This window comes from Haplochromis burtoni, unplaced genomic scaffold, assembly GCF_018398535.1.
Source record: "Haplochromis burtoni strain Fernald_Lab_line unplaced genomic scaffold, NCSU_Asbu1 Contig_155, whole genome shotgun sequence".
Lineage (NCBI taxonomy): Eukaryota > Metazoa > Chordata > Actinopteri > Cichliformes > Cichlidae > Haplochromis > Haplochromis burtoni.
The window spans coordinates 1,324,716-1,351,237 of record NW_024582516.1 but is presented as its reverse complement, the minus strand read 5'-3'; the positions used below and the strand labels follow the sequence as shown (position 1 = coordinate 1,351,237).

General features: G+C 39.3%; 1 protein-coding gene across 3 annotated transcripts in view; it reads left to right on the top strand.

Annotated features, from left to right (window-relative positions):
* LOC102311505 (RALY RNA binding protein like) overlaps nucleotides 1-26,522 on the top strand; it is a 116,383-nt gene that overhangs the window by 80,830 nt on the left and 9,031 nt on the right. For all 3 annotated transcript variants that reach the window (XM_005932087.3, XM_042224923.1, XM_005932088.3), the window contains 4 exons: nucleotides 12,866-12,941; nucleotides 13,986-14,033; nucleotides 15,754-15,932; nucleotides 24,239-24,355. In XM_005932087.3, the coding sequence (XP_005932149.1) occupies nucleotides 12,866-12,941; nucleotides 13,986-14,033; nucleotides 15,754-15,932; nucleotides 24,239-24,355 (420 nt within the window). The remainder of the gene's footprint in view (nucleotides 1-12,865; nucleotides 12,942-13,985; nucleotides 14,034-15,753; nucleotides 15,933-24,238; nucleotides 24,356-26,522) is intronic.

The following is a 26,522-nucleotide window of genomic DNA, read 5'->3' as shown; positions in this document are numbered from 1 at the left end:
TGTCAAGTGTCATTGCAAATGCTCTGAAGTAATTAGAGGACTCTCTCTCTGTCATCCATTGGCAGGAAGCGCTTGTAGTACCTATGCAGGGATGAGCAACATGGGTTTTGAAAATTACATCATATTTTCACGCCTGTAGGCCAGCAATGAGCCTGTCAAATTTCCCCAAATCAGTAATTCACTTTATTTCTTGGTTAAAAATGAAATATGAATGTCGTACTGGGAATTTGAAAGCAGCACCTCAAAGATTTCTGTTCTAGATTTAACACTAAAGAGCTAAAAGTCCCTATTTTTAGTCGCAGGGAAAGTCAGTGGCGATGTCCCGATTATTAACAGCTGTCGTGAATGTTGCTCAAAAGAAATACTTGTTCTGCTGTGAATATCAGCTTGGTGTTTGTTTTCATGCCTCGCTTTTCATCTCTAAGCTCCCTCGCTGTGCCATGTTCATGTATCCAGCAGCCTGGATCGTCCGCTTTTTGAAGTGTATCATTGTTGACTTGCATGAGACAGCTCACTAGGTTTACAGGTCACACAGAGGGATGTGATCTCAAACCAATGCCACGCCGTTATCTGTTCTGGGGGTGCCTCAAGGGGCTGGGGATTATGAGCTGATCTCCTCGGACTTTGGTCCATGCAGCAGCAGACACGGGCGGCGAGGCGGTGAAGCAGGCTGGAAGTCACACATGAGAGTTTACAGGAGAACAGACGCCTGCATTTGTAATGGGATGTCCACAAAAATCCTCTAACCAGTCATGATCAAATGAGCGTTTTGTGAATGGCAGCATGTATTATAAAAGGTAGAGGATGGAATGATTCCTGTTTGGATCTGTACTCACAAAATTCAAAGAAATGTAATCTGACCTAGGGCTGTTCGATATAACGATATACATCGGATGACGATATAAAAACGTCTATCGTTTCATTTTACGCTATCGTTTGTTTCGTGGTGTCGCAAAATAAACTGTTTACGGCAATATTTTTTCATCGTTTTGATGGTCACTGTAGTGGCTATATTAATTTCTTAAAGTTCTCTCTTTCTCTTATATTTAATATAACCACACTACGGACGGACAAGTGCCTGTTTTTATGCGTTTTGGTTAGCAACAATGACGGTAACACCATCACGTGTTCCACATAAACCTTTCACAATAAAGCTCAAGATCCTGTTGAGACTTTTCAAAATAAACTGAATGAAAAGTAAAAAAAGTAAAAAAAAAACGTAAAAAAGAGCCGCCAGCTGCTAAAAAATAAACCTTAGACTCAAACGTTAGAACGGGCTTTTCCCCGCAGCACGCCGTGTAATAAATACTCACAAAGAAAACGGTGGCCGTTAAAACCTATGTCTAAAAATGTATAGTTTCATGCATCTGTTAAAACACTCAACTTCAGGTACATGAGGCGCAGCTTGAAACACTTCCCGCAAATCGAGCTGCCCGAGATTCACAGAATTTACAGAAAATGTTACATTTTTGCGATTTATATCGTTATCGGACGATAGAATTCTTATATCAGGATATGAGATTTTGGTCATATCGCACAGCCCTAATCTGCAACAAAATAAGGGAGTGATTTTATGACTTGCTGGGTCATAAAGTGAAGTAGAAACCTGGACAAAATTTTCACATTTTTTCTAATGAATTTCTAACAGTTTAATAATTTCTTACTTAAGTGTGGCTAAACAGAGGCATCACTAGAAATTTAATAACCAGCACTGATAGCAATAGAATCTCGATACCTAATGTGATGCTACAATTAAAAATAAAGAGAGAAAAAATTAGGATGTGAACTGAAATGTTTTAGCCCACTAATGCTACTACTAGATATAACATTATTAAATTAGGTGAAGAAGCCATTCTTAAGGAAGTGAAACAGGGAGAAAAGGCTGAGGTATAGTTATTTTATTTTAATTTGTTAGTCATTTTTATTTTTTACATTACATTATTACATTAAGTTACATTACGTTAGCTTAAGCATTCATAGAGTTATTCACTGCAAACATTTTAGCCCGTGGTGCAGATTTGATTTGACGATAGCAGTAGTCTTCCATACCCAATTCTTTCTGCCGTTCTTATCGACGAGTCAGGGCGCAGCTATCGCGGCAGTGACACTATTCGCCATCTTCCATGTATAGTTTTTTCTTGAGCTTGTAGGCATTCTTCTTAAGCATGTAAGGATAGATGAGCACGTGCATAGGCATGCACTGCCCCCATCAATCAATTCTGGACGAACTGCAGCCTCGGTGCATGCACTGTCAGAGGTACTGATGGCACTAAAGAAAATATTTAGTAAGTAACATTTTCTGAATTTTAGATTCAAAAGCAAAATTAAGCTCTGATTACCTCTCTGGGGCTAAATATGTACAATGAAGCCATTTATCAGGCAAGCAATCCACTTTAAACTTTAATGCAGTATGAATTTTAGCTTCTTTAGAGAATAAAATTTGTCTACTGGGAGAAAGACGGATTTCATCACTTTGCCCCTGTGATGAAGCTAGTGTCACATTAAAAGTTGTGAAGGAGCAATGGAAACTCAATTTCGCACTTTCCAATTCTTGCCATACATTTAAAAATTGCAAATTGAGATCCAGTCAGCAAGTTTTAACGCATGCTTGAAGGGGGGCAACTAATGAAACTTAAATCCTCTTTTGGTATGTGTGAATTACTATATTTAAATTACACGTGATAATTTATAAGAGTACAGTTTGCCAAATGCCAAATTCAAACAGAAAAATGTAGAGTCACATCACCTCACCTTGACCCTGGCTTCATGGTTCTCCTGAAGAGCCCTACTCAGTGTTTGATCTTCAAAGGTTCCTAGAACAGCACCTTTGATATGCAGATTGTCCCTCAGTCTCCTCTCTACTCTTTTTTCCATGTAATTAGACAACACTACTGCCTGCTGTGTCTTTCTTTCTCCTGAGAGGTGTCTGTAAACATGTTTGTTTGTTTTTTAAATTTTTATTTGCAGTTCTTAAAAGCTTCCCTGCCTAGAAAAAAAGGTAAAGGGTTATTTCCGTTTGAGGGGACGGCAGCATCTTGTGACCTTGATTGATGGATCCACGGGCAGCACAGAAAAATAAGAATGCGGCTAATATGTGAGAACTACAGTAAGATAAAGATATATGAGGTCTGTGTCTGAAAGGAGCTGCTAGACCTTTGTGAAAATCAAAGACTGTCAGGGCACATTGTTCATCTACTGCAGTGACAAATTTGACTGTAATTCACTCTGAAATTTTCTGGAAATCTTGTACCTGTAATGTGGCCTGTGTCAGTTCTTTCGACTTTGCTCGTCTGAAAAACGTCCTTGGAGTATTTGTAGATTTATTATGCCTGCAACTGACAGGACCTCACCTACTGGTTACGGAGACACAGATTTGGTACTCAGTACAGCCCTTTTATATCTCAGCCCTCCTGCCTTCCTTTCCTTTGAGTTAGACTCACTGAATAGTGAAGTTGGACCAAAGACAGCTAGATGTAATCTGCTGCAAACATGAATTTCCCACATCCCCACCGATTCCTTTTGCTCGTCCATCACCTGCTAAATTCAGCTCCCTCATTTTTGCCATTGTCTTTGTTTCTGTCTCTCCTGCCGAGACACAATTTGCATGATTAGTTACTTTGTTCAATTAATTGAGTCATTGGGGAGATAGGCGCCAGAGTTTCTTAATCCGTGAGAAGATGATCGGCAGCTCCTTCCGTGTCCTGCTCTCTCTTTTTTTTTTTCTTTCTCGCCTCTGCCTTTAATTTTTATCTCATCAAATAGACAGTTGCCGTTGCAAGAAGAGGAAAGTGAAATATAATAACTCACAAATGAGGGGGAAAAAAAGGCCAGATGTGATGTAGAACCATCAGCCCTGGCATGCGGGGAATTTTATCATCAGTTTTTTTTTTTGGGAAAGTCCACATTTCTCATTTCTTGTAGGTCCTTGCTGCTATGCGCGCATTGTATTCAGCCTGTGTTACACATCTGCGCTGTAACTCAAAGGGGACAGCAAAGGGTTTTTTTGGTAATGAGAAGGAAAAAAGGCTTTTTTGTCCCTCAATGGCAGCAGGATGCTGGGTCAGAGAGAGCTCTACAATTTTAGCAAAACTGATTTGATCCTTGCAACAGAGCATAGTGACAAAGCACAATGATTTATATTTCGTGGCTTCTGCATAATCCTACAGATTTATGTTGTGGGCTTCGGTTTCTGTTTACTTCAACTTGGAGAAGTCACATTACTTCCATTAGTTTAACATAGTCTTCATCTCTAAATGCTACACTGCCCAGAACACAGGGTAATCTCTTATTCACTATAATTTAATGCAAGTATTAGTTGTGCTGTTGTCACCAAATTGGCATCAGACATGAAGACTTTGAGCAAATTGCAGCCAGTTTTTACACCCATTAAATGTAGTTCTAAGACAATATTTGCAGAACTTGAACATTGTGTTTTTTAAAAAATCTTCAAAGACTGAACATTTGCATCAGACTCATATCTACTTTTTGGTGCTAATTGGGAAGTGATAGCATGCAGTGTGACTGAGATGGTAACTGAGCATGTAATCATTGTCATTGTGAGCCTGGCATTACCATTTAGCTCGAACATTAATCCCAAAATGCAACAGTACTGCTGTAATCTCTTAGTTTTCTTTCTTTGCTTTTGTTTGCAAAGCTCTTTTTTTGGGCATTTTTAATAGAATGCTACTTGGGAGATGCATTTCATTTCCTCTGTTCTTCACTCTTCACACTTTGCTTGTACCAGCCATTGCTCAGGTAGAATTTAATGACAAATGAAGCCTTGGAGCATCGTTAATGCAGAAAGCCGACTTAATTTTGAATGCCTGATTTACAGCTGTAGTGACAGTATCTGAAGGTTCTTATGGGTAATGGCACCAGTTGTTAGGCCAAAAATACGGGCTCTTTATCAGGATGCTCTCTTGAAATTATATCTTGTCAAAAAAACAAAATAATAAGCAGCTTTACTTGAACAGCTACTAAATAGGATGTTTGCGAATCTCTGAATCTCTGCCTGTTTATTTTCAGTCTTTGTATGGAAGAGTACACATGTAATGACTGCTTCATCAATTGTTGTTTTCTCAATTATAGCTTCTGTGCCGCACCACAGCAGGCGTCCAAACAGGTCATTTGCAGCTACGGAAACCGACAAAATCAGCTGTGTTTTGGTTGTTGGGTTTTCTCTTAGTGCTGAAAGGACATTTTGCCCAAGCACAAGGTAGTTTGACATGCAAATTACCACTTTGTTGCTGTGTTTGTATGTGCGCGCTTTAAAAGGCATGACTCACTTCAAGTGTATTTTGGTCAAAGGAGCTTGTGCCATATTTCTGCTCTCATTAAGGCTGTAAGCTTAATGAGTAGCTGGAATGCAGGTTTATCTTAATTAGCACTGATCACACTGATGGATGTGACTAATCATATATGTAGACAATAGTAGTTACCCCCCATGTTTTAAAGAAAAACCTGTACCAAATGAGTTGTTGAAGGCTGGAGGGCTGAATCGTCACCATACCGATAGCACACAGAGACGGCTGATGAGAGCAGTACATCGCAAAAAGGCAGTTTTCAGGAATCTGCCAATCTTCCAGCACTCTTCCCACAGTAATACAGAAAGGTTCTTTGGCTCACTAAGACAGACTCTTGTCTCTGCCTCTCCAAGACCTTGTGTTGACCCCTGCTACCCATGCCTGTTAGCTCTCCTCTTCCTGAAGCCTGAGGCTATTAGCTGGTTTTCTCCTCCCTAAGATCGAGAAAGGAGAAAAAACGGTACACTGTCTCATTTTTTACGACGCAACAGAAAGCTAGAGAGGCAGAGAGATTAAAGTCTGATTTGCTGGCTTCAACAGGACGAGCAGATTTTCGTCTGTTCCAGTAGTACATTCATATTCTTCTCCTTATGTTTTTTGGGTCTTGTCAGTTTTCGCAGGAGTGCTTTCTCATTCCCAGTCATTCCTGTACAATATGCTGCCATATGGCTTAGTTTATAGCTGTGATTTATTCAGCGCCTTGACTTCCATTGCTCTGCGCTTATTCATCCCTTGCTAATGAAAGAAGGGGAAGAAATAAGACTTGTGAAGCTTTCGTTGGCGGCACAGGTGTCAAATAGAAAGGGCCCCACAGGTGATGCTCAGCACTGAAATGTCTCATAATGAGCTTCCTCGCAGTGCGCAGAGACACAGGAAGAAATATGGGCTGTGAGAGAAAGTGACGGATGGCGAGGTGGGTTAGATATCATCTTGTGCGAGTTCGTGTGGAAGGAAAGGGAAGGTGATAGAGGGAGGGAAAGCGAGGGGGATGGGAACAGACGAACAGACACATTGAGTGATAGGGTGAGACCGAGGGCGGAACAGGAGGCATGAGCAAGAGTAGTCTGAGGGAGACAGAGATGTAAGGCAGCAAATGAGACCAATAAAACACATGGGCATGTTCCTTCAGGGAGTCACGGATCCTTGTTTTCTTGACAGAGGAACACAAGTCTGTCTTCGGCGATTACTTATGCTTCGTGCCTCTGTCTTTCCATTGCAGTTTACATCCAGAGCCCTGTTTTCCCCCCCAATTCCTAGTCAGTAAAATTGTAGCATTAAATTGTTATTCATACCTGGGTTATGCTTGTTTTAGTATCTACAGACAGACAGGCACGCGCCGTCTCTTAGAGATATAGAATTGGAGGCTAGCTTAAATATATCTACAATTAATTTCAGCACTGAAAGACTGAAATTGCATTATGTGTACATTTGCACAGCTGCAAGGTCAGACCCTTTTTTTTAAATTGTTGCCCAGGCTGAGCAGACCTTCTTTATAAGTCTTTCAGCACCACGGAGAGCTCCACCTCCAACCATGGATGACCAAGCTGCAGACTGAGCAAGTGAGCAACCCGAAACTAAGGAAAAGAGAAGAACAGAAAAAAAGCACTGAGCATCTCATTCATACTAAAGTGACTTTTTAGTCCTACACAAACTCAAAGTGTTCTGCTAAAAGTGGATGATCTTGGCTCATGGATTGCAATCAGTTCCCTTCAAGTCCACTTCCCACATACAGAAGTGACGATGCAAACATGAAAATATGTCATTTTGCCTGCTTATAGGATCCCAACCGAAGCTTGAAACAGTGCTACAGCATTCTTACAAGATGCCAAAACAAATTCTGTCCTTAAAGCATTATTATATTTGAATAATCAAGATCTTTAATAAATTAGTGCAACTGGGCAACTGTGGCTAACAAGCAAGTTGTCAAACAAACGGAACGTCAAAGGTTTGTCATGTCTCAGATTTCCAGATCACTACAGAAATGTGGACACTAAGCTTAATTTCTTAGGAAATACATCAATAAAAATGTCTGGCATTTTTTCCATGTCTTCCTCCCCTCACCCTAACTGGTCACAGTGTCTGCCCCTCCCTGAGCCTGGTTCTGCTGGAGGTTTCTTCCTGTTAAAAGGGAGCTTTTCCTTCCTACTGTTATCAAAGTGCTTGCTCATAGAAGTTCATATTATTGTTGGGATTTTCTCTGTCCTTCAGTGCACAGATTTGTTATACAATTTATAATTCAGCCTCTAAATTATTGCATTATTTATCAGTTTACACATAAAGAATTTCTCTTTACTTACCTAGTACTGATACTGCAAATAAAAACCCCAAAGTGGAAACTCATTGCAATAAACCCAAATACCATTGTTATCACAGACATCCATGTGAGAAAACCTGTGATCACTGAAATGCATTTGAGTGCACCAGTAATTTTTTTATTTGCCCCACTGCATAACCGCAGTTATAAAATGAGCTGTGAATTGTCCACGAATGAAGGAATTGGCAGAGAAATTGAAGAATTGTTTTAATTCGTAAAGATTAAATTACAAAAAACACATGATGATTAAACAAAATAACTAAAAGTCGATTAAAACACAGCTGCAGCAGTACAAGGGCCTACAAATAACCTTTGAACTACTAATCAGGCGTCATCCTAGAATCTAGATGTGAAACACAGACAGGCAAGAGGAAACTTGGCACAAGGGTTATCAGTGAGAATCAGAGTTACTGTGACAGTTTGAAAAGCAGAAAGGACATTGCATAACATAAACCATACTGGACAGCATCCAAGAAAAAAAATCCCTGGCTTGTTCTTTGGCACAAAACTATAAGATTAAACTTCAATTAAAGATTAAAGCCTGATAAATATTCAGAATCTCTGCTTTAGTCAGATCGGACTAAGATGAATTTCTGAGTCTCAGATGAGGTAGAACATGTTTGACGTAAATCTGGCCAAAGACTACTGCAGTGAATTCATAACCCTGATAGGCACAGAGGTGGGAGTGTGACCATACGGAGAACCATAAGGACAGAAGGTGCTTCTGAGATGGCATTTCCACATTGCACCATGAATGCCTGTGGATGTACCAAAGGTCTGGCTAACAAAATGACTTGGCAGAAGACAAATGCTCTAACATAATAACCATCCAAAAACACAATGCCAAAACTACACCAGAGTTCACAATGAAGAAAAAAAGTGCGAAAAAAAGGGGAAAAAAAGAAATAAACACATTTAAGGTATTTATAGTAGAAAAATACAACCTTCCAGCAAAAAGGAGCTGAAATTGTCTGAAATGTACAAGGTTGAGTTTATTGTCAAAAAACAAATGTGAACATTTCAAGTATTTGAAAAAATGAAACATATAAATGCTGGCAGAAGAAGGTGTATGGATCTTTGTTGAACTGCAGTGTTTAACACTGATATAATAATTCTGAGCCATTAACTGTTAACTCTACATATGAACAAATGCTTCAGTATTATTCAGTAAGTCAATAACATATCCCTAAGATGAAGAACAGATGGGATGTATGAAGATTTAGTTGGTTGCTATTTTCTTGAAAGAAGGTCCTGAACTTGATGAGATCCTAAAGAACATGGTTCTCTCACCGATACAGGTAGGTTTAATACTGGGAGAGTCATTGTCAGAATAACCGATTGTTGTGTTAATGAAACACCTGAATAGATGTACAAGTGTTTATATCTATTCCCAAACACGTCTTCAAATGCCATGTTTTGGTTCCACAAACAGTTCATATTAAAAAGATGTTAAATTCACTAAAAAATGTATTACATTCCAAAAGGTTGATTATAACAATGGTATTTATCCATGAAAAGAGCCTTAAAATGTTGAATCAAAGAGTGTGCAGTTTTTGTGTTAGTTAACAGTTGAGGTTTGAAAATGTGGTTTTGATTGCTCCACTGGACTCTGCTTGAACCACACATGTACTGACAGCTTCAGTCGAAATAGGCTAAGGCTCTTTTAGCCTCCAGCAGTGGCGATACCTGTCAGGGACTGAATAGCATGGATTTGACTGTACTGCATATAAACCATACTGAATCAAAAATAATGGCTCACAAAAACAGAGCTGTCAGAGATTTTTTTTTTTTATCACTTCAGGTTTTAGATGCCAATTATATTTAGTTGGGCTGTTGTGGGCTAATTAAAGGTTTGGACCTGATCTCTTTGTAAGTCAACCTTTCAGGTTGATGAGCAAAAGTGTAATTATCTCCAAAGGTTACCATCATGGTCAATCCTTGCATACTCTGTCAAGTATGCACACTCACACACACACTCACACTCATTTGGTCATGCAGCTTTCTGTAAAAAGTCTGTGTTTTAGCATGTCTAAGTAGGCAGCATACAAACAGACCAGGCTTTAATCCTATTTCTCATGAGAGCAGCCTCTGGGAGAAGGAGGCAAGAGTTTGCCAGCAGCTTATTTTCACCCCAGTGCAATTCCACTCCTGGGGATTGGGGTGCTTCCACTTGTTTGGTGTTGGGAAGAAGGGGGGCAGAGCAGATGCATAAATTATTTAGGCAAATGTGTGTTGCTGGAGGGGACAAAGTGATAGTGAGAACACGGCCGCATGCAAAAAACAACAATTTGTCAGAAAGTGCCTTTAAAGTGATCTATGTACCTACAAGGCACTTAGCCAAGGCTCTTCACAATGGGGTGTGGGTTTATCCTCTCAAGGGCGTTTGCTGATTGGTGCATTGTTCTCAGTCGTAAACTTGTTGTGTCCTGCCAGTTAGGAAATGGCCTTTCTAATGCGTTGCTACTGCTGAGCATGCTGATGCTCATGAACAGTTGTGTGATATCAAGGACAATATTAAAAAAAGCACTTGATGGGATTTTTTGTTCCGCCTTTGGTTAGACTATGGAAATTTTTTTCACTTTTCGCCTCAAGTGATCTATTTGCTTCACCCTCCTTTATGTTTTTTTTATTCATTTTTAGAAGAATAATAACCTCAGAGTGGGATGAGATTCTGGAAAGCTACTTTTTATACTAGACCTCACATGAAAGTGTTACGTTAAGGTGTTGTAGCCTCCCTCACCTCAGAAATATCACCTCATATCTGCATCCATAAAGTTCCTGGACTGTTTTCCTCATTTTTCCGGTGTTTTACTTTGACCAACTGGCTCGTCTCCCAGAAGCCACTCAGACTTCACAAAATATGAGGACCTTGCAGCACCCTTGGCAATGCACAGATAGTGATATGGAAATGTCTGCATCACTGACTGGCTGGATCACAAAACCTCTACGCCTGATAGTAAAAAGAATTTTTTACGGAAAGCACGAACAGCCGGCTATAAATCAAAGCCCTCCTAACTTTCTGCTTTTGTTTTAGTTCTTCTTTTAATGTTTACTTATTTTTATTGTTTGTATGTTTTCAAGGATTTTCTTGTGCCTTGCAACGACAATTTTGTTTTGTAATCTTTCCAGTGCACGGCAGCAAGGTCTCCAGTCTTGCCTTTAGAAAATTGGCTCTCGCAGTGCACCTCGAATTTAGTGAGTCTACTCGACGGTACTGCAGCTTTTTTTAAATGTCGCATGAAAAGTTCAGTTTTGCAGCGGAAACAGCACAAAGCTTCCAAAGAGCTTAAATTGATTTTTTAAATCTCTGTATTATGAAGTACTTTTATGCTCCCTTGTGCTCAGCCATGGCTTTGAACTGTGTGCCACCATCACAAGCCGTTGCTCGATGTGAGGATGTTTGAAGAAAGGAAGTTATTTCACTTTCATGGGCACAGTTTTTGGCTTTTAAATTAGGTTACACCGCAGCGTAGGAAACACCGACACTGAATGAATTTTTGTGATATCCCGTATACTGCATGATAATATTCAGAAGCGAATATTGATTTATTCATACAGAGCGTAAGATAACCTCCTTTTCAACAGTTATGAGCAGATAGCAAAACAGTATCTGACACAGTATAATTAAGTTGCCAGCAAGTATAAGCACAAAATTAAAGGTTTTCATATAAGATAGTATCCCACCGAATACAGATACAGACATAATGGAGTAGTTGCTTTCTTAGGAGAGAAAGAAATCACACTTCTACCATTTGTGCTGTAATCTGGCCTTATGTCCTCTATGTTTTCATAGCTGGGCTTGCCACATAGAGACAGACTACAATTAAGTCTGGTCCACACCTGAGGGGAAGCAATACACAGCATTGCACTGACTTTGTGTTGTATGAAGGTGCCTGTTCATCTTTTCTGTCTGCAAGCAACAAACTGAAAAGTGCCTGAGATTTGCAGTGTAGTGGAATGCACTACCAAGAGGGTAAACAATCCAGAACTAAGTTTTTATGAACTGCTGAAACCACACAAACTTTTCTGGAGATTGGCGTATGGGGGGAAAATGTGGACTCCTGTCAGTCAGTATTCTTACTTGTGCTGCAAGCTATTGTCAAGTCAAATACACCAATGCAAGTTTTAAGCTATTATATTGTTGTAAGTTAGGCTAAAGCATCTTATCTGTATTATATTGTGATTTTGATAAAGTCAGAAAGCTGTGAGCCACGCAGTTATTTTTTGCTGTTGCTTTAGCTATAGCACAAAGCACAAAGCTCACTTTAGCACATAGCTAACTAGACATGTAGTGCTAAAGTAATCCCCTGACAGAATAAAACCTAATGTTTGTAGGTATTTTTTGTGCAGCTGTATTTCAGTTCGCATTGTTTTCAAAGTATGACATGATACAACAGACCAGAGTGAACACAATAGCAAAAATGAAATCATGAGATTCTTTTGAGGTTTACAGGACATGTGCTCGCTAACCATGTGGCGTTAACTTGTTTGCCATTTTGGACGCGTGACAATCATGTTGGCAATTTCGGCCTAGACACTGGTTCATTACACTATGTCAACCATTAATTAAATGTTTGTTCCCCCACCGGTTGGTGAGTAGTTGCTGGAGGTTAATGGCAGTTGCTGGGAAATCAGTTGCAAAAGCACCATTCATACAGGCCATAGAGAGAAGTCAGCCACCACCTAGCAACCATCAGTCACTAGGAGAAAAATGTGCATATTTCCTAACTAGTTGGCAAAAACATCCTTGGATTTGCTTTAACTTTCCAAGTTTTATTGCGAGTCGGTTAGTAGTGATTCAGTATTTGCAGTGTGTGCACAATGTCATGCAAGAAATGTGTATAGTTAAGTTCTGCACAATCGGTCGAGACCCCAAATAACAGAGCTTTAAAACATTTTTATTTGCTGTTGTTAATTAATTTGTTTGGTCGTGTTTCATTTAAGCTCAGTGTGAGAGTCTCTGCTGCTGTTTTGTTGTGTGTCCTCTGCTGCAGAGGAAGAGGACGAGGCAGCCCACACACAGCGTGTTCTGACCTAAAATTCCTGCAAAGAAAATTTGGACCACACATTGCCAGACAAAGAAACAGATGGATAGTTTTTTTGTTTTTTTTAAGAAAAATACTTAAAAGTAAAATAAAAATACTTAAATTACACAGTTATAATAGGTGTTCTGTATGCTATTTTAATCCACAGTAAAAACACCCCTTTATGACTGATGACTGAAGACTTTCGCTTTGTCTTTTTACAGACATAAACATGGCCGGGGAGCCCAAGCCATACAGGCCCAAAGCGGGCTCCAAACGGCCGCTCTCAGCTGTCTACAGGTAAGATTTGCCCTTCTTCCAGCATGCTCCTCCTCTGGAAAAGTTTCTTATCATTAATATTAATCATCTTTCACATCCTGCTGCTCCAGCTGATGTAAATGTGCAGTAATATTAAAAATATGAGGATCCCTATTATGTTCGCTTTTTTCCCCCTCGTTCTAATTGAGTTTTAAAACGTCGACTGAAGTTTTTTCAGCACAAGTCTGTAAATCTCGAAGGAGAAACTGTTGTGTAAGCTTCATTAAGCATGACCCTGATTCTCTGCCCCGCACACATCTCCTGGTCACAAACAGATCAAAGCTGCGCTTGTTTACTGCAGACTAATGTGATAGAGGTTTAGGCATGTTTTTTCTGGGAAAGTGTCACTGGGACGCTTTCATTGGCAAAGCTTATACCTTACACTTTTGTGAATTGTTGGTTAGTTTTTTGTTTTTTTTACAGTATTATTACACTAATTTTATTAGTCTTTGCATTGTTTTATCATAGAACCTCATTTGCAATTTATATCTGCAGTAGAAATGAGTCGGGTGTAATATGGTAATTATGGAGCAGGATCCGGAGAAGCAAAAACCAACACTACACTGTTCTAAATCGAAATAGTAATGCATTAATCATTAATACATTAAAATTCCTGCGAGAATAGCAGCATTTCAAAACAACTCCTTTTCATCGCTGCTTCTCTTTATTTTATTGCTCTCCCTGAATTCTAAATCAGTTGTCATCCTGAGCGTGCCACATCGATTTTCAGCTCTAGGGTCTTAAAAACTTTTTTTCTTTTTGACTCTGACTGTATTGGCTCTCTCAAACTTTTTGTTGATCTTTTCTCGATCTGTGGTCTTTGCATGTCAGCGTAGCTTAGGCTTACTGCTTAACCTGTGATGGGCTGTAGGCGTCAACTAGAGCATGTCCGTTCGACTCGGAACAGTTTGTGTTTTATCTGCTTATTTTTGACAGGCTTGAAATGGCTCCTCTTATCATAATCCATCGCATTCTCTCTTTCTCTGTCTTTCTCTGTGCCTTCCTCCCCTTCTGTCTTTCTAATAGTGGTTATGAATTTGATTACGAGTACTACAGGGATGATTTCTACAGCAGGTAGGTACCATTCTTTTTTTTCTTTTTTTTACCAATATGTGATCAGATGTAACATTTCAGAACATTATACATCACATTATAATTTCTATAGACTCAGTTTAATTGTAACATCTGTCAAGCTTTGCATTCTCACATTAGAAAGTAAAATCTGTGACAGTAGCAGGATTACCTTCTGAAACTGTAAATTCCCCACCTTATTTAATCAACTATAGCTAGCTAGCAGTCCTGTGACTATTTTGATGTTGGTCTTTAGCTGTGCATGTTGGCTACACCACGAAAACTGCATTGCTCTGTTACATTGTAGAGGTATTTACATTTTCAGTTTGAAATGCATTCATTGGTCACTTTTAGGTACACCTGTTTAACTACTTATTAAAGCAACTTTCTGACCTGGGTTCAAGCTATGCTTTTCTTTCACCCTAAATACTGTATTATCAAATAAAGGCTAAAACTTCCAAAAATAAATCTTAAAAAAAATTGTGTGGTTGTTGGTGCCAGATGGGCTGGTGCATGTAATCCCTGTAGAAATGCTGATCTCCTGGGATTTTCCCAAACAACCGACCCTAGGGTTTACAGAGAAGGGTCAGAAAAAGAGAAAATATCCAGTGAACAGAAATTCTCTGAAAATGCTTTGTTGTAAAAAGCAACAAAGCTTCAGGCTCACGGGAAGGCAACGTTAACTCAAATAAACCCTATTTACAACCAAGATATGCAGAAGAGCATCTCTGAATGTACAGCACATTGAACCTAGATGCAGGTGCACTACAGCAGCAGAAGACCACACTGGGTGCCACTCCTAAGATCAGGAAACTGAGGATATGGTTCTAACACACCCGCAAAAACTGGGTTGTAGAAGATTGGAAAGTTGTTGCCTGGTCTGATTTCTGCTGCAACATTTGAATGGTAGGGTTAGAATCTGGCATGAACAATGTTCAACCCATGAGTCCATCCTGCCTTTCTCGTCATACTTTAGGCCTGAGCATCACTTAAATGCCACAGCCTACTTGAGTATTGTTTATGACCATATAAATGTGTAGAATTCAAAGCTTTGCAGAGCTGTTTTTCTGTGATAATAATTACTATTCACATCTCCTCTGCGTCTTAGCAAATGGGTAGTAAAACAGACTTTGAGACACTTGTCCTGCCTATTAAATTCTATTCACGTTCCCAGACAGGTACACTGAAATAGTCGACTTGTCGTGCAGACTGAACAGATCGACATGCTGATGAAGAAACACTTGTTTTGTCTCACATTTATCCACCAATGATCAGAGTGCTTATCTGCAGAGACAGTTTCTATTTTCTAAATGTCAAACTTCACATTGAGAGCTGTGACAATCTGGTGTCACCAGGAACAGTCAAAGCTGGCACTTTTATTTGACATTAAGCACCCTCTCAATTTCATCCTCTTATATATGTGAAGGGATTATTTCCATGCATGCAACACACCCTTTAGTGGAACAGAAATGGGGATCTCAGGAAAATTGAACTGGAACATCTGTCTTTTGTTTTACCTGTGCTGTTTGAGAGAAGGAACTTGAGTAATCCATAGCAAATCTGCCTTCTGATTCAATACTGGAAATAGCGAGAGGGCTGTGGAAAGAAGCAGTGGTGAAATAAATCAAATAACCCTTTAGATGAACATTTGCTGACTGCTATAGGGCGTATGGAAAATGCGTAAGAAGTCAAGTGTAATATTATAGGTTTTTCTTCTCTTGAGGCTTTTTGACTACCATGGCAGAGTGGCCCCCCCACCCAGAGCTGTGATCCCGCTGAAACGCTCCAGGGTGCTCGCTCCCTCCTCCCGCCGTGGGAAGACCTCCTTCCCCATCAAAACATCCTCCTCTTCCTCGTCTTCATCCTCCAGACCTCCCACATCATCCTCCGCCGGAGTGAAATGTACGTAACAAAGGTGCTCTATTGCTCGTCTTGTGTTTACACTGGACCTGTCAGATTTTACTTTATTTTTTTTTTTTTTTTTTTTTTTTTTACAGAGCACAGCCTAATTACGCTAATGGTATTCTGTCCCTTCTGAATCTGACGGCTTAATGCACATCTCAAAACCATGGCTCAGAGAATAAAGAGCAGTGGCATAATTCAGCTGTGCTCCTTGCAAAGCGCCTCTATAAACAGCTATTTAATTTCACTCTAGCAGCTCAGAGCGAGCCACGCTGCAATGTAGAGCAAAACGCAAATATAATCCCAGCTTTCCATGCAGTACCCATTCAGCAAACAGTGCTATTCCTGTCACCCAGCATCCATCTGGATCCCGTTTGGTGCTCTGATTAACTGGTGATGCACTATAACGTCCTAAATGTAATTAAAGTGAGATTGGGGCCATCTCTGTGGAGCTGTGGTCAGCTGTGTTTCTCTAAACGTTTGTCTCTATCCGCAGCCTGTGTAATTGGTTACAGTGTTTGTTTCATTGTTGCCTGTCTAGCCAGTGTTATCAGCGAGAGCAGCTTGGTAAGGCCTGTCAGGAGGACCCAGCTGCAGTTAGTATTACAGAGAAGAGCAAAAAAAGAGCATCTCCCATCCTCTTTTTGGACAGAGTCAATGAATTCTCTTCTCTGTCTAAGCAGTGGTGCTGTATGTTTGGGAGACTAATTTGCCCCTGCCAGGACCATGAAAAATCACTGTTTGTATTGATTGTGGCCCAGATAGATTGGACAGAAAAATAAGGTTAGGCTGTCCTGGCAAAATGGTAGGCTAGTGTGGGCAGCTTGAACCACTTGGGCTACACAAGCAGTAATTTACTCGGGGTGGGTTGGGATGGGAGACAGTCATCAGATGACTGGATTATGAGGATACATGTGTTTTAGGGAGGTCTTTTCACACTTCTGGGTTAACTAATTCCATAACAGAAATCACAATCTCAAGTGAAAAGTTAAGCTTTAAAATATTTTGTATTTCATACTTTAATAACTATTTAATTATTAGTATTTTTCTAGTATTTATTCAAAAAAATAATCCATTTAATTTTTTTGTTATTTTTCGTATTGAAAATGGTATTGATTATTTTTCTGGGTAGTGGTATTGAGTTTAAAATTATGTATAATAATAATCCTAGTTTGTGCAAATAAATCAAAATGAAATTTGCAAATCCTGATAATAAAAAACATGTAGCAGCCTGGTAGCTTTTAAAATAGTAACTGAAAAAAATAGTAAGCTTCAAATTTCAATCACGTATACCAAAGATCAAGAGAGTGGTGAATACCGTGATTTTGACTTTTCTACTTTTTGGATTTGAAGCTGGGGAAGCTCAAATCAAGCCGTTTATTTGTATACAGCCATGTTCACTACTGCCACAAGGTTCAGCAAAACAGTGTTGGACTGTTGGATGAGTGAAAATGACCACAAAAGGCACGGCGCTGCCCTGAAAACCTTGCGATTGCTTTTGTGATTGACAGATTTCCACTGTTGCCCGTAGTTTGCACAGAAGATGCCAACTTCTCTACAAACACTAGCTAATTACCCTGTTAGCAAAGTGAAATTTAAGATGGAAAGTGTTCAACTTCACAGTAAAAGTTGTGCCTTTCGTTTGCAACCAACACCTTTCAAACTACAGATAACCATGAGAATCTGCTAGTGACCAAAACAATCTTACAATTTTACCTATTGACAGTCAGCAACCTTCAGAAACTACTCACCTGGTCTGTAGACCTGTATGACTGAGGCATAAGAGGATAAGGCATGAGGTGAGAGGAATATTAAAGCATCTGGATTTAAATTCTGTGTATATGCTCTTCAATTTTACAGTTAAAGGATGTAAAGAATCAATTATAGCTGTCTCACAGTAGGCTGTGTGGCTGGCAGAAGTACGACCCAAACTCGACGGGGTATACTAAAAGCTGGTTTTATTAAACTAAAAAAAAGGACGAAATACAAGAATACCAAAACTAGGAAAATCAAACATTTGTTTCAGTGAGGGACACAACCACAAGAGACGACACAACAAAGAACAAAAGGAGACTCCAACAATGTATACGCACCAGGTAATTAGAGAGATGGGAAACTACAAGTTCACTACAAGTCACATTATCATTGCATTACATTGCGAGAGCACATTGCAGATTTTCCTAACAACCCATAGACACATGAACCAAATAATCTAACATTTTAAACTATATTCCTGCTGTTTCATTTTTTTATCACAATGCGTTTTGCACAAACAAATCCCCAAGAAACTGGAGCTGCTGTCACTGGAGGAAATAGTGTAATCACTATAATAAACCTTATGTTGTCATGTAGCGTGTGTTGTCTGCGTTAAGAAGATATTTATAATATTTAATAGGCACAGACATTTGAAGGATTAAGGCTTGATTGGCTGTGCTGGCGACAACTTGAATGAATGAAGCCTTTGGATTCTGTACTGTGTTCATCTTCCACTCTCAGCCCTCTCTTCTAAAGCCACTCTTTCTTTCACTGAATCCAGCTCCTCCAATGGGAATAATTTCAGGTTTTCCTACCCTTTTATAATAACACACTAAAAATCTTTGGGTTTCAGACTGTCGTTCTGCCTGAGCAAGACATTTCAGAATGTCACCGCGGTTTCTAGTATCAGGGTTTTTAATTAATTCTTCTTTGTGTTCTATTTTGCATGTAAAACTAAGGTTAAAAAAAACAGCTAGTCTAAGAGTGACAGTGGGAACTTACACTGCCGAGCACAGCGAAAATTGTGACACTTTCAAACTGAACACTTTGGGTGAGGATTTAACTGGATACCATCCTAAATAATTAAACAAACCAAGCACCAAGTCCATGTGGGAATGTACACTAGTGAGTCAAAGGAGCTTGCAAAGAAAAGCGTCTGGACTTCTTTAAGTTACTTGAAGACGTTTCACCTCTAGTGAAACACTACACTAGTGAGCTTACTTCAGTTTTACTGAATACTTACAAATACAGTATGTGGTTAAAAACAGGTACATGTGTTCCAGAAAAATCACTGTTTTCCAGTATTAAAACTAACGGATTATGTCCTAAAACCCAGTAAATGACATCAGCATCACCAGCCCTAAAACTCTTTGTCCAGTTTAATCTTCATAGACCAGTGATTCAAGAGAGTCTCACTATCCCCAAGATAAAGCTTCTGCCGTTCATCATGAGGTCCTAAAATTAGACCCATTACTCATTCCCTAAATCTTTCCTGATGCTTATTAAATAACAATGGCTTTTTCCCCCAGCCTTTTCCTTTAACTCCAGCTATCTAAAGATGCTGCGCTGATGATACAATGTTGGATTAGGACGGGCATGTTTTCTCTCTGCAGCTTATGCGCCTGATAGCACAAAAGGAAAAAAGGCCTGGAGGCCGCGATAAATTAGAAACTGTTCCACATTTTCTTATCATCAAAGGACGACGAGGAAGCTGCCCAGAGTGAGCTCAGATAACGTTGGAATAGGGAAGTGGGTGGTATATGTGTGTCTAGTCATCGATGTTGGTTTGCACAAATGGAAGGAGGTAAAGCCGAGAAGGAGATAGAGATACCTCAGTTTGTGCCCTGTAGAGATATGATTGCGTATCTACTGTTCCCCCTTTTTTTACCTTCAGAAAGATCAATTTTCTGCTCTTTCACAGATTTTAGGTTGCTTTACAAAACAAGATGAGAATAGGTGTTGGGATTTCCTGACACATTACTTATTTAATGCTTCCAATGTGTCACCATGGGCTCTCACTCTTTTTCATGGACACATTAATCATACCGCTTCGATTCAAAGAAAGCACACAATGACAAATATTGTGTAGTGTGAATTGGATCCTACTGGAGGGAGAGTTGTAGTGTTTGTTTTTCAGCACGAATTCTGGTGACAGATTAAAAAGTCTTTTTTGGGGGGGAATCTAGTTTACCACGAGGTAAAATGTCAGGATTTTGTATTTTTTGTTATTATCACGCACTGACATCTTCTCTAAGTGTAGGTGTTTATGTTTTATGCATTAGTTCAGATCGTTCAAAGTAGCTGGTAGACTGGATGGGCTTTGCGTTGTGATGGCATGTGGGCGTAAATGTACATCACAGGAGCCAACTTAAAGAGCCACATGCAGACAATGATAACCAGACAAGCTACTTTTTGATTTAGCGTGCCTCTCCTGTCTCTGGTTTTTCTAGCTGAAGCTTTACAGGAATTCGTGGGTGTGTTTACAGAGCGCTCATCCGTCCTCTTTCCAGCCCTGACAGAATCTGATAGGTGTCAAAAAGAATTTTATGTTTTCTTCTCAACTTCTGGTGTCTGTTTTCCCCCCCCTCCTCTCAAAAGATGACACATTTCAGCTTCAGAGGGGTAAGGAATGAGATTATCTTATTACTATTTGGTCTAAATTCTTTAATCTGCTCAGTTCAAGCTGCTGAGGAGTACACCCTCATTTCAGCAGCCGTGAGACGGACCAGATTGAATTGGTTATGACGTTGAGTTTTTATTTATTTATTTTTATTCGGCAGTTGTTATTTCCATATGACATATCAAGGTTGAGACTCAAACTTTGACATGATAGAGTTACACTTCATTTACTCCAACGTCAGCTGTGTATTGTGGAGCGAACACTTAGACCCCGAGCGAAGCAGGTAGGGGAGAGCAATTATTTATAAGGCAGTAAACAGAAGCTGTGGGAGGGAAAATTGTGCCGCCTGTTTCTCATGCGGCTCTATAAGTGAAGCAACGATCACGCAACTGTGAGTGTGTGAAATGCAAAAGTGGCTTTGAAACACACTGATATCGTTTGAAGGCTTTTCTGTTTGTTTACCTTACGAGCAGAAGTATTCATTTTAGCCTACTTAATCATTCAAAAGTACCGTTTCGTGTTATGACACAGGCCTCTGACTGTTTATGAAATAATGTGAAGTTGTGCGCATGCATAAACTAAACTTGTATGGATTCAACTGTGAATAAGTTGCAGTTTTACTAATGAATCTGTAGTAAGATAAAATACATGAATGCAATTATTCAAGTGTTCCAACTCTGGGATCATTTACACAACTCTAAGCTACATTTTTACTGGGAAGGTAAAATCTTTTTCTTTTCATCTATTCTCTGTTCCTCTGTTGGAAGCTGTTAATGCTTAATGTGAATGAGGTACAAAGTCTCAGTTGATTGGGTTGAGTTGGATTTGTTGAATTTATAAGAACTGTCGATTTTCAGTACTTTCCTGGAAAGAGAGACAGAGAATTTAATTAAATGTGTTTAATATTCTTGACACGCTTAGCTGCTAATGGATGTCTAAGAGTTGTTGTAGAAACAGTGCGATGCGTCTCAGCTCGTGGCCTTCATCGGGGTCGTTGATGGCTCCTTTTTTGTCTCCGAATTTTTCTCACTCTTTGAAAAGCAATTAGTCTATCTGTTATAGACATGCAGTCAGCTCCTTAAATGTTTGGGCAATTACTTGATTTTTGTGATTTCACGTCTGTTACACCACCAGAGTGGATTGAAACTCAAAGAGTCAAGAAATGCAAACTTTTAGCTTCAATTCAAAGGGTTTAATAAAAGTATTACATTAACTTTTTTCTCAGGCTCAAAAGTAATTTGACAGTAGACTGACAAACTGTTTTATTGCCAGGTGAGGTCTGTTCCCTTGTCGTTCAGCAATAAAAATAGGCTGATAAACAACCTAGAGTTTATTCAAAGTGTTGAATTTGCTTTTGGTAGCTGTTCACTGGAGCTCTCAATATGAGGTACAAAGGGTTGTCAGTCAAAATGAAGGAGGCCATCATCAGACTAACAAACACAAACCAATCACAGTGACAGCAAAAACTTTAGCAGTGGCCAAAAGCACTAGCCAGCTCATCAACACCAAAGCTCCTCAAGTACAAGAATGGAAATGTGTCTTTGATTGCCATGAGGGGTCCAATCCTTGTGTGAGAAAATTACTTCGCTTGATCCTCAGTAATTATTTTCCTTAAGAGTTTATGGTATCAATATGTCTAGGGATGGCTATTGATAAGATTTTCACGATTCCGATTCCATTTTCAATTCTGTTTAAAGATTAGATTCTTTATCGATTCTCTTATCGATTCTTTTTTTTTTTTAAAAAGGAGAACACTAAGGTCGAATAGCTTAGAACTTTGTTTTATATCTTCTCTTTGAACAAGATAGAAATATAGGAGTAACATGGCCTTACAAACCCAACAGTGAGATCTTAAGAGATCCACAGCTTCTTCAATGGGGTGTCACGGGGTCCACAGGAAAAAAAATTGTAAATGTAAAACAATAAAATAAATATTCTTCTGTAGCAATAACAAAGTATAACATAAATTATTCTGTAGCAATTACACAAGAATATCCAGTAATGTCGCTGCCTACAATTAAACACATTCACTTACCGAAAATCGGGGCATCTGCTGTGGCAAATGGGTTCAAGCCTTTTACCACAAACTTAGTCACTGCTCGGTGACATTCGTCTATCCTGGCCTGAAAGGAGACGCTACCGGTAGACTGCAGCGAGAACTGCCAGCATCTGAGCCAGCCAGACTCTGTCTGTCTCTCTCATCATGGTCACCTAAATGCACAGTAATGGCAGGTTTTGTAATAAGGCAGATCGCGCTAACATAATATGCACTGTTAGTTGATTATTTACCTGCCGCATTAACGGGAGAGGACGTGCAAACGTTACCGCTGCTGCTGGGTTGAGATTCACGAGTCCGGAGCGGAATTAAAAACACGACATTCATTTAAGGTCATCGCGTGTTTTGTGAGCAAATGCTTTTGCATATTCGTAGTGTTTCCTCCCTTAAATGAAATATCTACTTTGCAAGTATTGCAACAAGAACCGGATTTGGGGATTGGGGAGATGTGGATAAAACACAGAGAGGAATATGGGAACAGGTGAGGGAGATAAAACACAGAGACATGACTAAGAGAAACAGAGAGACACAAAGAGAAAGAGGGACACAGAGGGAGTGAGACGTGGAGAGAGGGGGAGCGACACAGGGGGGTACAGACAAAAAACTGAGGACAAGATAGAGAAGGAAAAGCTCAAGGACAGCTACCGTCTCAGCTGACCCTTCTCACCCTGGACACAGTCTGTTTGACCTGCTCCCCTCAGGCAGGAGGCTCCGGTCCATTCGCACCAGAACCTCTCGCCATAAGAACAGTTTCTTCCCCTCTGCTGTTGGACACATGAACAATAACCACATGACTGTCCCCGCCACTAACACATGACCCTACGCTGTGTCACTGCATCATTTCATGTTTGGCACTGATCACCACCTGCACTCATGTATATATCTTTCTACGTAGCACTCATAATTCTTATTCTCATGTATATATCTCATGTATATCTCATGCACATATCTTTCTTTCTACATAGCACTTTAATTCTTATTGTTTGCACTGAAGCACCGCAGCAATTTCCTAATGTTGTAAACCTCAACATCTGGCAATAAACCCCATTCTGATTCTGATTCTGATTCTGATCAACTTAAAATAAACCTTAATCACCAGGGATAAACAACATAATCAGAAACACATAAGCACAAGAAAACTAAACCAGGAAACATTACCCACTATTCATGATCAAAATAATAATAAACAAACAGGAATCACAAGCCCAGAACATAAAACACTGGGTCAAAGACCAAATACCGTGACTACCACAGTTAAAAGACATGCTAATTGGATGGATGGACGGATGGATCTATTTCTTTGTGACAAGACTTCTAGTTGTCATGGCTGCAAAACAGCCTGGTTGGTACTGGTAGTGTCCATCTTTCATTTACAGTCTATGCTAACAGCATAGATACAAATACAGCCCATTTGGCTGCTTCATGCTGTGAACACTTAAGCCATTTCAAACAGCAGGAAATGATGAATTTTCAATATCACTAACCAAATGTACAATATGCACTCAGAGAAGCAGGTACAGCCCTAAGGTGCACGCAATCTCCATGCTCAATAACATGATCTAATATCTACTGAGCAATCACACACAGTTTGTTCAGATATTGGCACTGCTGAGTAAAACTCGAGCAGCGCTGCACAGCATGGTGGGCGTAAGCCGTGCACTAATCTTCAAATTGAAAGCAGCAGGTCCATAGTCTTAGCAGGGTAGCTTTCAGTTGGCCAGATTGAGATGTTCTTCCCTGAGGAAAGTGTGAGTCAGATGATGTTATGACATCCAAAACTCGAGACTAAGAGTATTAATATGATGGAGGCAGGCAATCTGTGTATCATTACAATGAATATGCAAATTAAATCATTTTTGTATTTCTGTGCCTCAGTAGTGAAAACGGACCAACTTCAGACCATTAAACGAGAGCTCACTCAGATCAAGATGAAGATTGACTCTTTGCTGGGACGCCTGGAGAAGATTGAGAAGCAGCAGAGAGCTGAAACTGGTGAGAAGCAGACGGCAGAATCTGAGCTAGACGGGAACAAAAGGGAAAAGGGACACCACCCACTAAGGGAGGGAAATTAAGAGCATAGACTGGTCATAAGTCTTAGTGACATTGTGGGAGATAAGAGCAGTGGAGCTCTCTGTCATAACCGCAGACAGGTGTCAACACCATGCTGACTCAGTTTATATGAGAGGTCTTCACCAGTGCCCTTCACTACAGGACAGCCTCAGAGTGCAGCCCAGTGTGAAGGTCATTTAAATTACATGCCATAAAGTGCATGTTGCACATTTGTCACCATGTGTGGCTTTTTTTCAACTTCTCTCTTATACTTCCACGGCACTTGAAGACCGAGTAAATCAACCCGGCTCCCGGCTGTGTTCTAGGCAAACTGCTGTGGAGCTTGTTAGCAGTGAGAATGAAAAATTAATGCGGATAAATGAAAAACCGGAGGCAATTTACTACAAAATGTACCTATCTTTTTTGCTATAAAATAGCCTTAATTTTTTATTACAGATCATCTTTTGTCTGTCTCACTTGTTCTGTTTTTGAATAGAAGTTCAGACTGCCTCAATTAAGGTTTTAAAAGATTTTATAATGAATTCAAAAAGCAACAGGTAGCCAGTCTTAAAACGGATATCAAGAAGTCACGGCTCGCCAGGTGTTTAATCTTTGAAGTTCTTTTTCCTAAGGTGACAAAAAACTGGCTGCAGTCAGAGACAACACATGGATGTTGATTTCTCTGTGCTCTCCAGGAATAAAGTTCTGCAGTTAACATCAAGATTAAAAGTCATAAAGCATAATAAACTGTGATATGAGGAGAATATTGGGGCTGTGGTCTTAAAACATTTGTGTAAAACGTTTTAAACTAGGCTGCACAGACATTTTGGCTATTCAGTATAAAGCAGCGTACATAAATAAAGCTACTTCGGATTGATCCCTTATTCATAAAGGGCCGCTTACTCACAGCGGGCAGCTCTGCATGTTGGATCTGGCAAACTCTTTGCACTGGATGTGCTTCCCAACTTAATCCTGATCTGTGTCTCCTCCCAGGATCAAACCAGGGATCTCTGATTTGTTCAGGAAAAGTGTTAACCACTACACTGAAGAGCCATTATGATGTTTTAACATAAAAATAAATCAAAATAAGATATAAAATGTGTTTTCACAGATACATCTTGAAAAAAAAAATACAATTTGTGTAATAAATAATCCTAATGTTAAGTGGCCTGGATAATTTAATGCAGACATGTGACACTGTAACCTAAATATGCACATATAGCGGAGCTTTAAATAAACTGGCTTCATAAATAAAGAAAAGATGAAAATGGAGGCAAATAGTAGGAAGCCTAAGCTATATGCAAATCCAGGGGTTGACACATCTGTTGGTAGCTAGCTAGCAAAAGTGGATTTTGTATATTTGAGCTTGTTTTAAATAACGCAAACTATACAAAATTTAAATCTAAATCCTTTTCCATCTAAATGCAAATCAGGTGTGCTGTCTCAGTGCAGTTACATCCCTTAAATTTAATATGATCTCTTTAAGAAGCTATTTATGGAGTACCAACACCTTGTCTGAACCCTTGCACAATAAAAACATGTTACCAGCAGTGCCTTTCAGCATGTAGAGTACTAAACAGATTAATTGTAACATCACCCAGTTTAAGGGGAATCCCACAGTTGTTCTAAATTAACAGTTTCTGTAATTACCAACACTCATTTTTTTTGTGTCTCTGTAATCATTAATCCAAGATATGTATATGCGAGATCTTTACTCAAAATGATATTTTTAATGTTAAAATTATATTATTATTTTTAGATTCATTACTTTTTCCAATATAGTAAAAAAAAAATAGTAAAGCACTTGTAAAGCTTTTGTTTGTTTTTTTAAGTTTTGAAATGATTTACATTCCTGAGCAGATATAATTTGAGTGGTTTAACGTTACTCTTGATTCATTTCTGACTTCTCAGAGAAGTCCAGTGTTCAAATAGAAATGTGAATTGAATTTGCTGTTAAAAATGATAAAAGTGATATAATTTTTTAACAGTTTTTGAAAAATTTGTTGTCAAAACGTACGTGCATTCCTGCTTTTTTTTTTAATGTAACAGGAGGTCTTGTAAATTTGCTAAGAACTGTACACACGTGTGTTAATTTGGGGAAAAAAGTGAA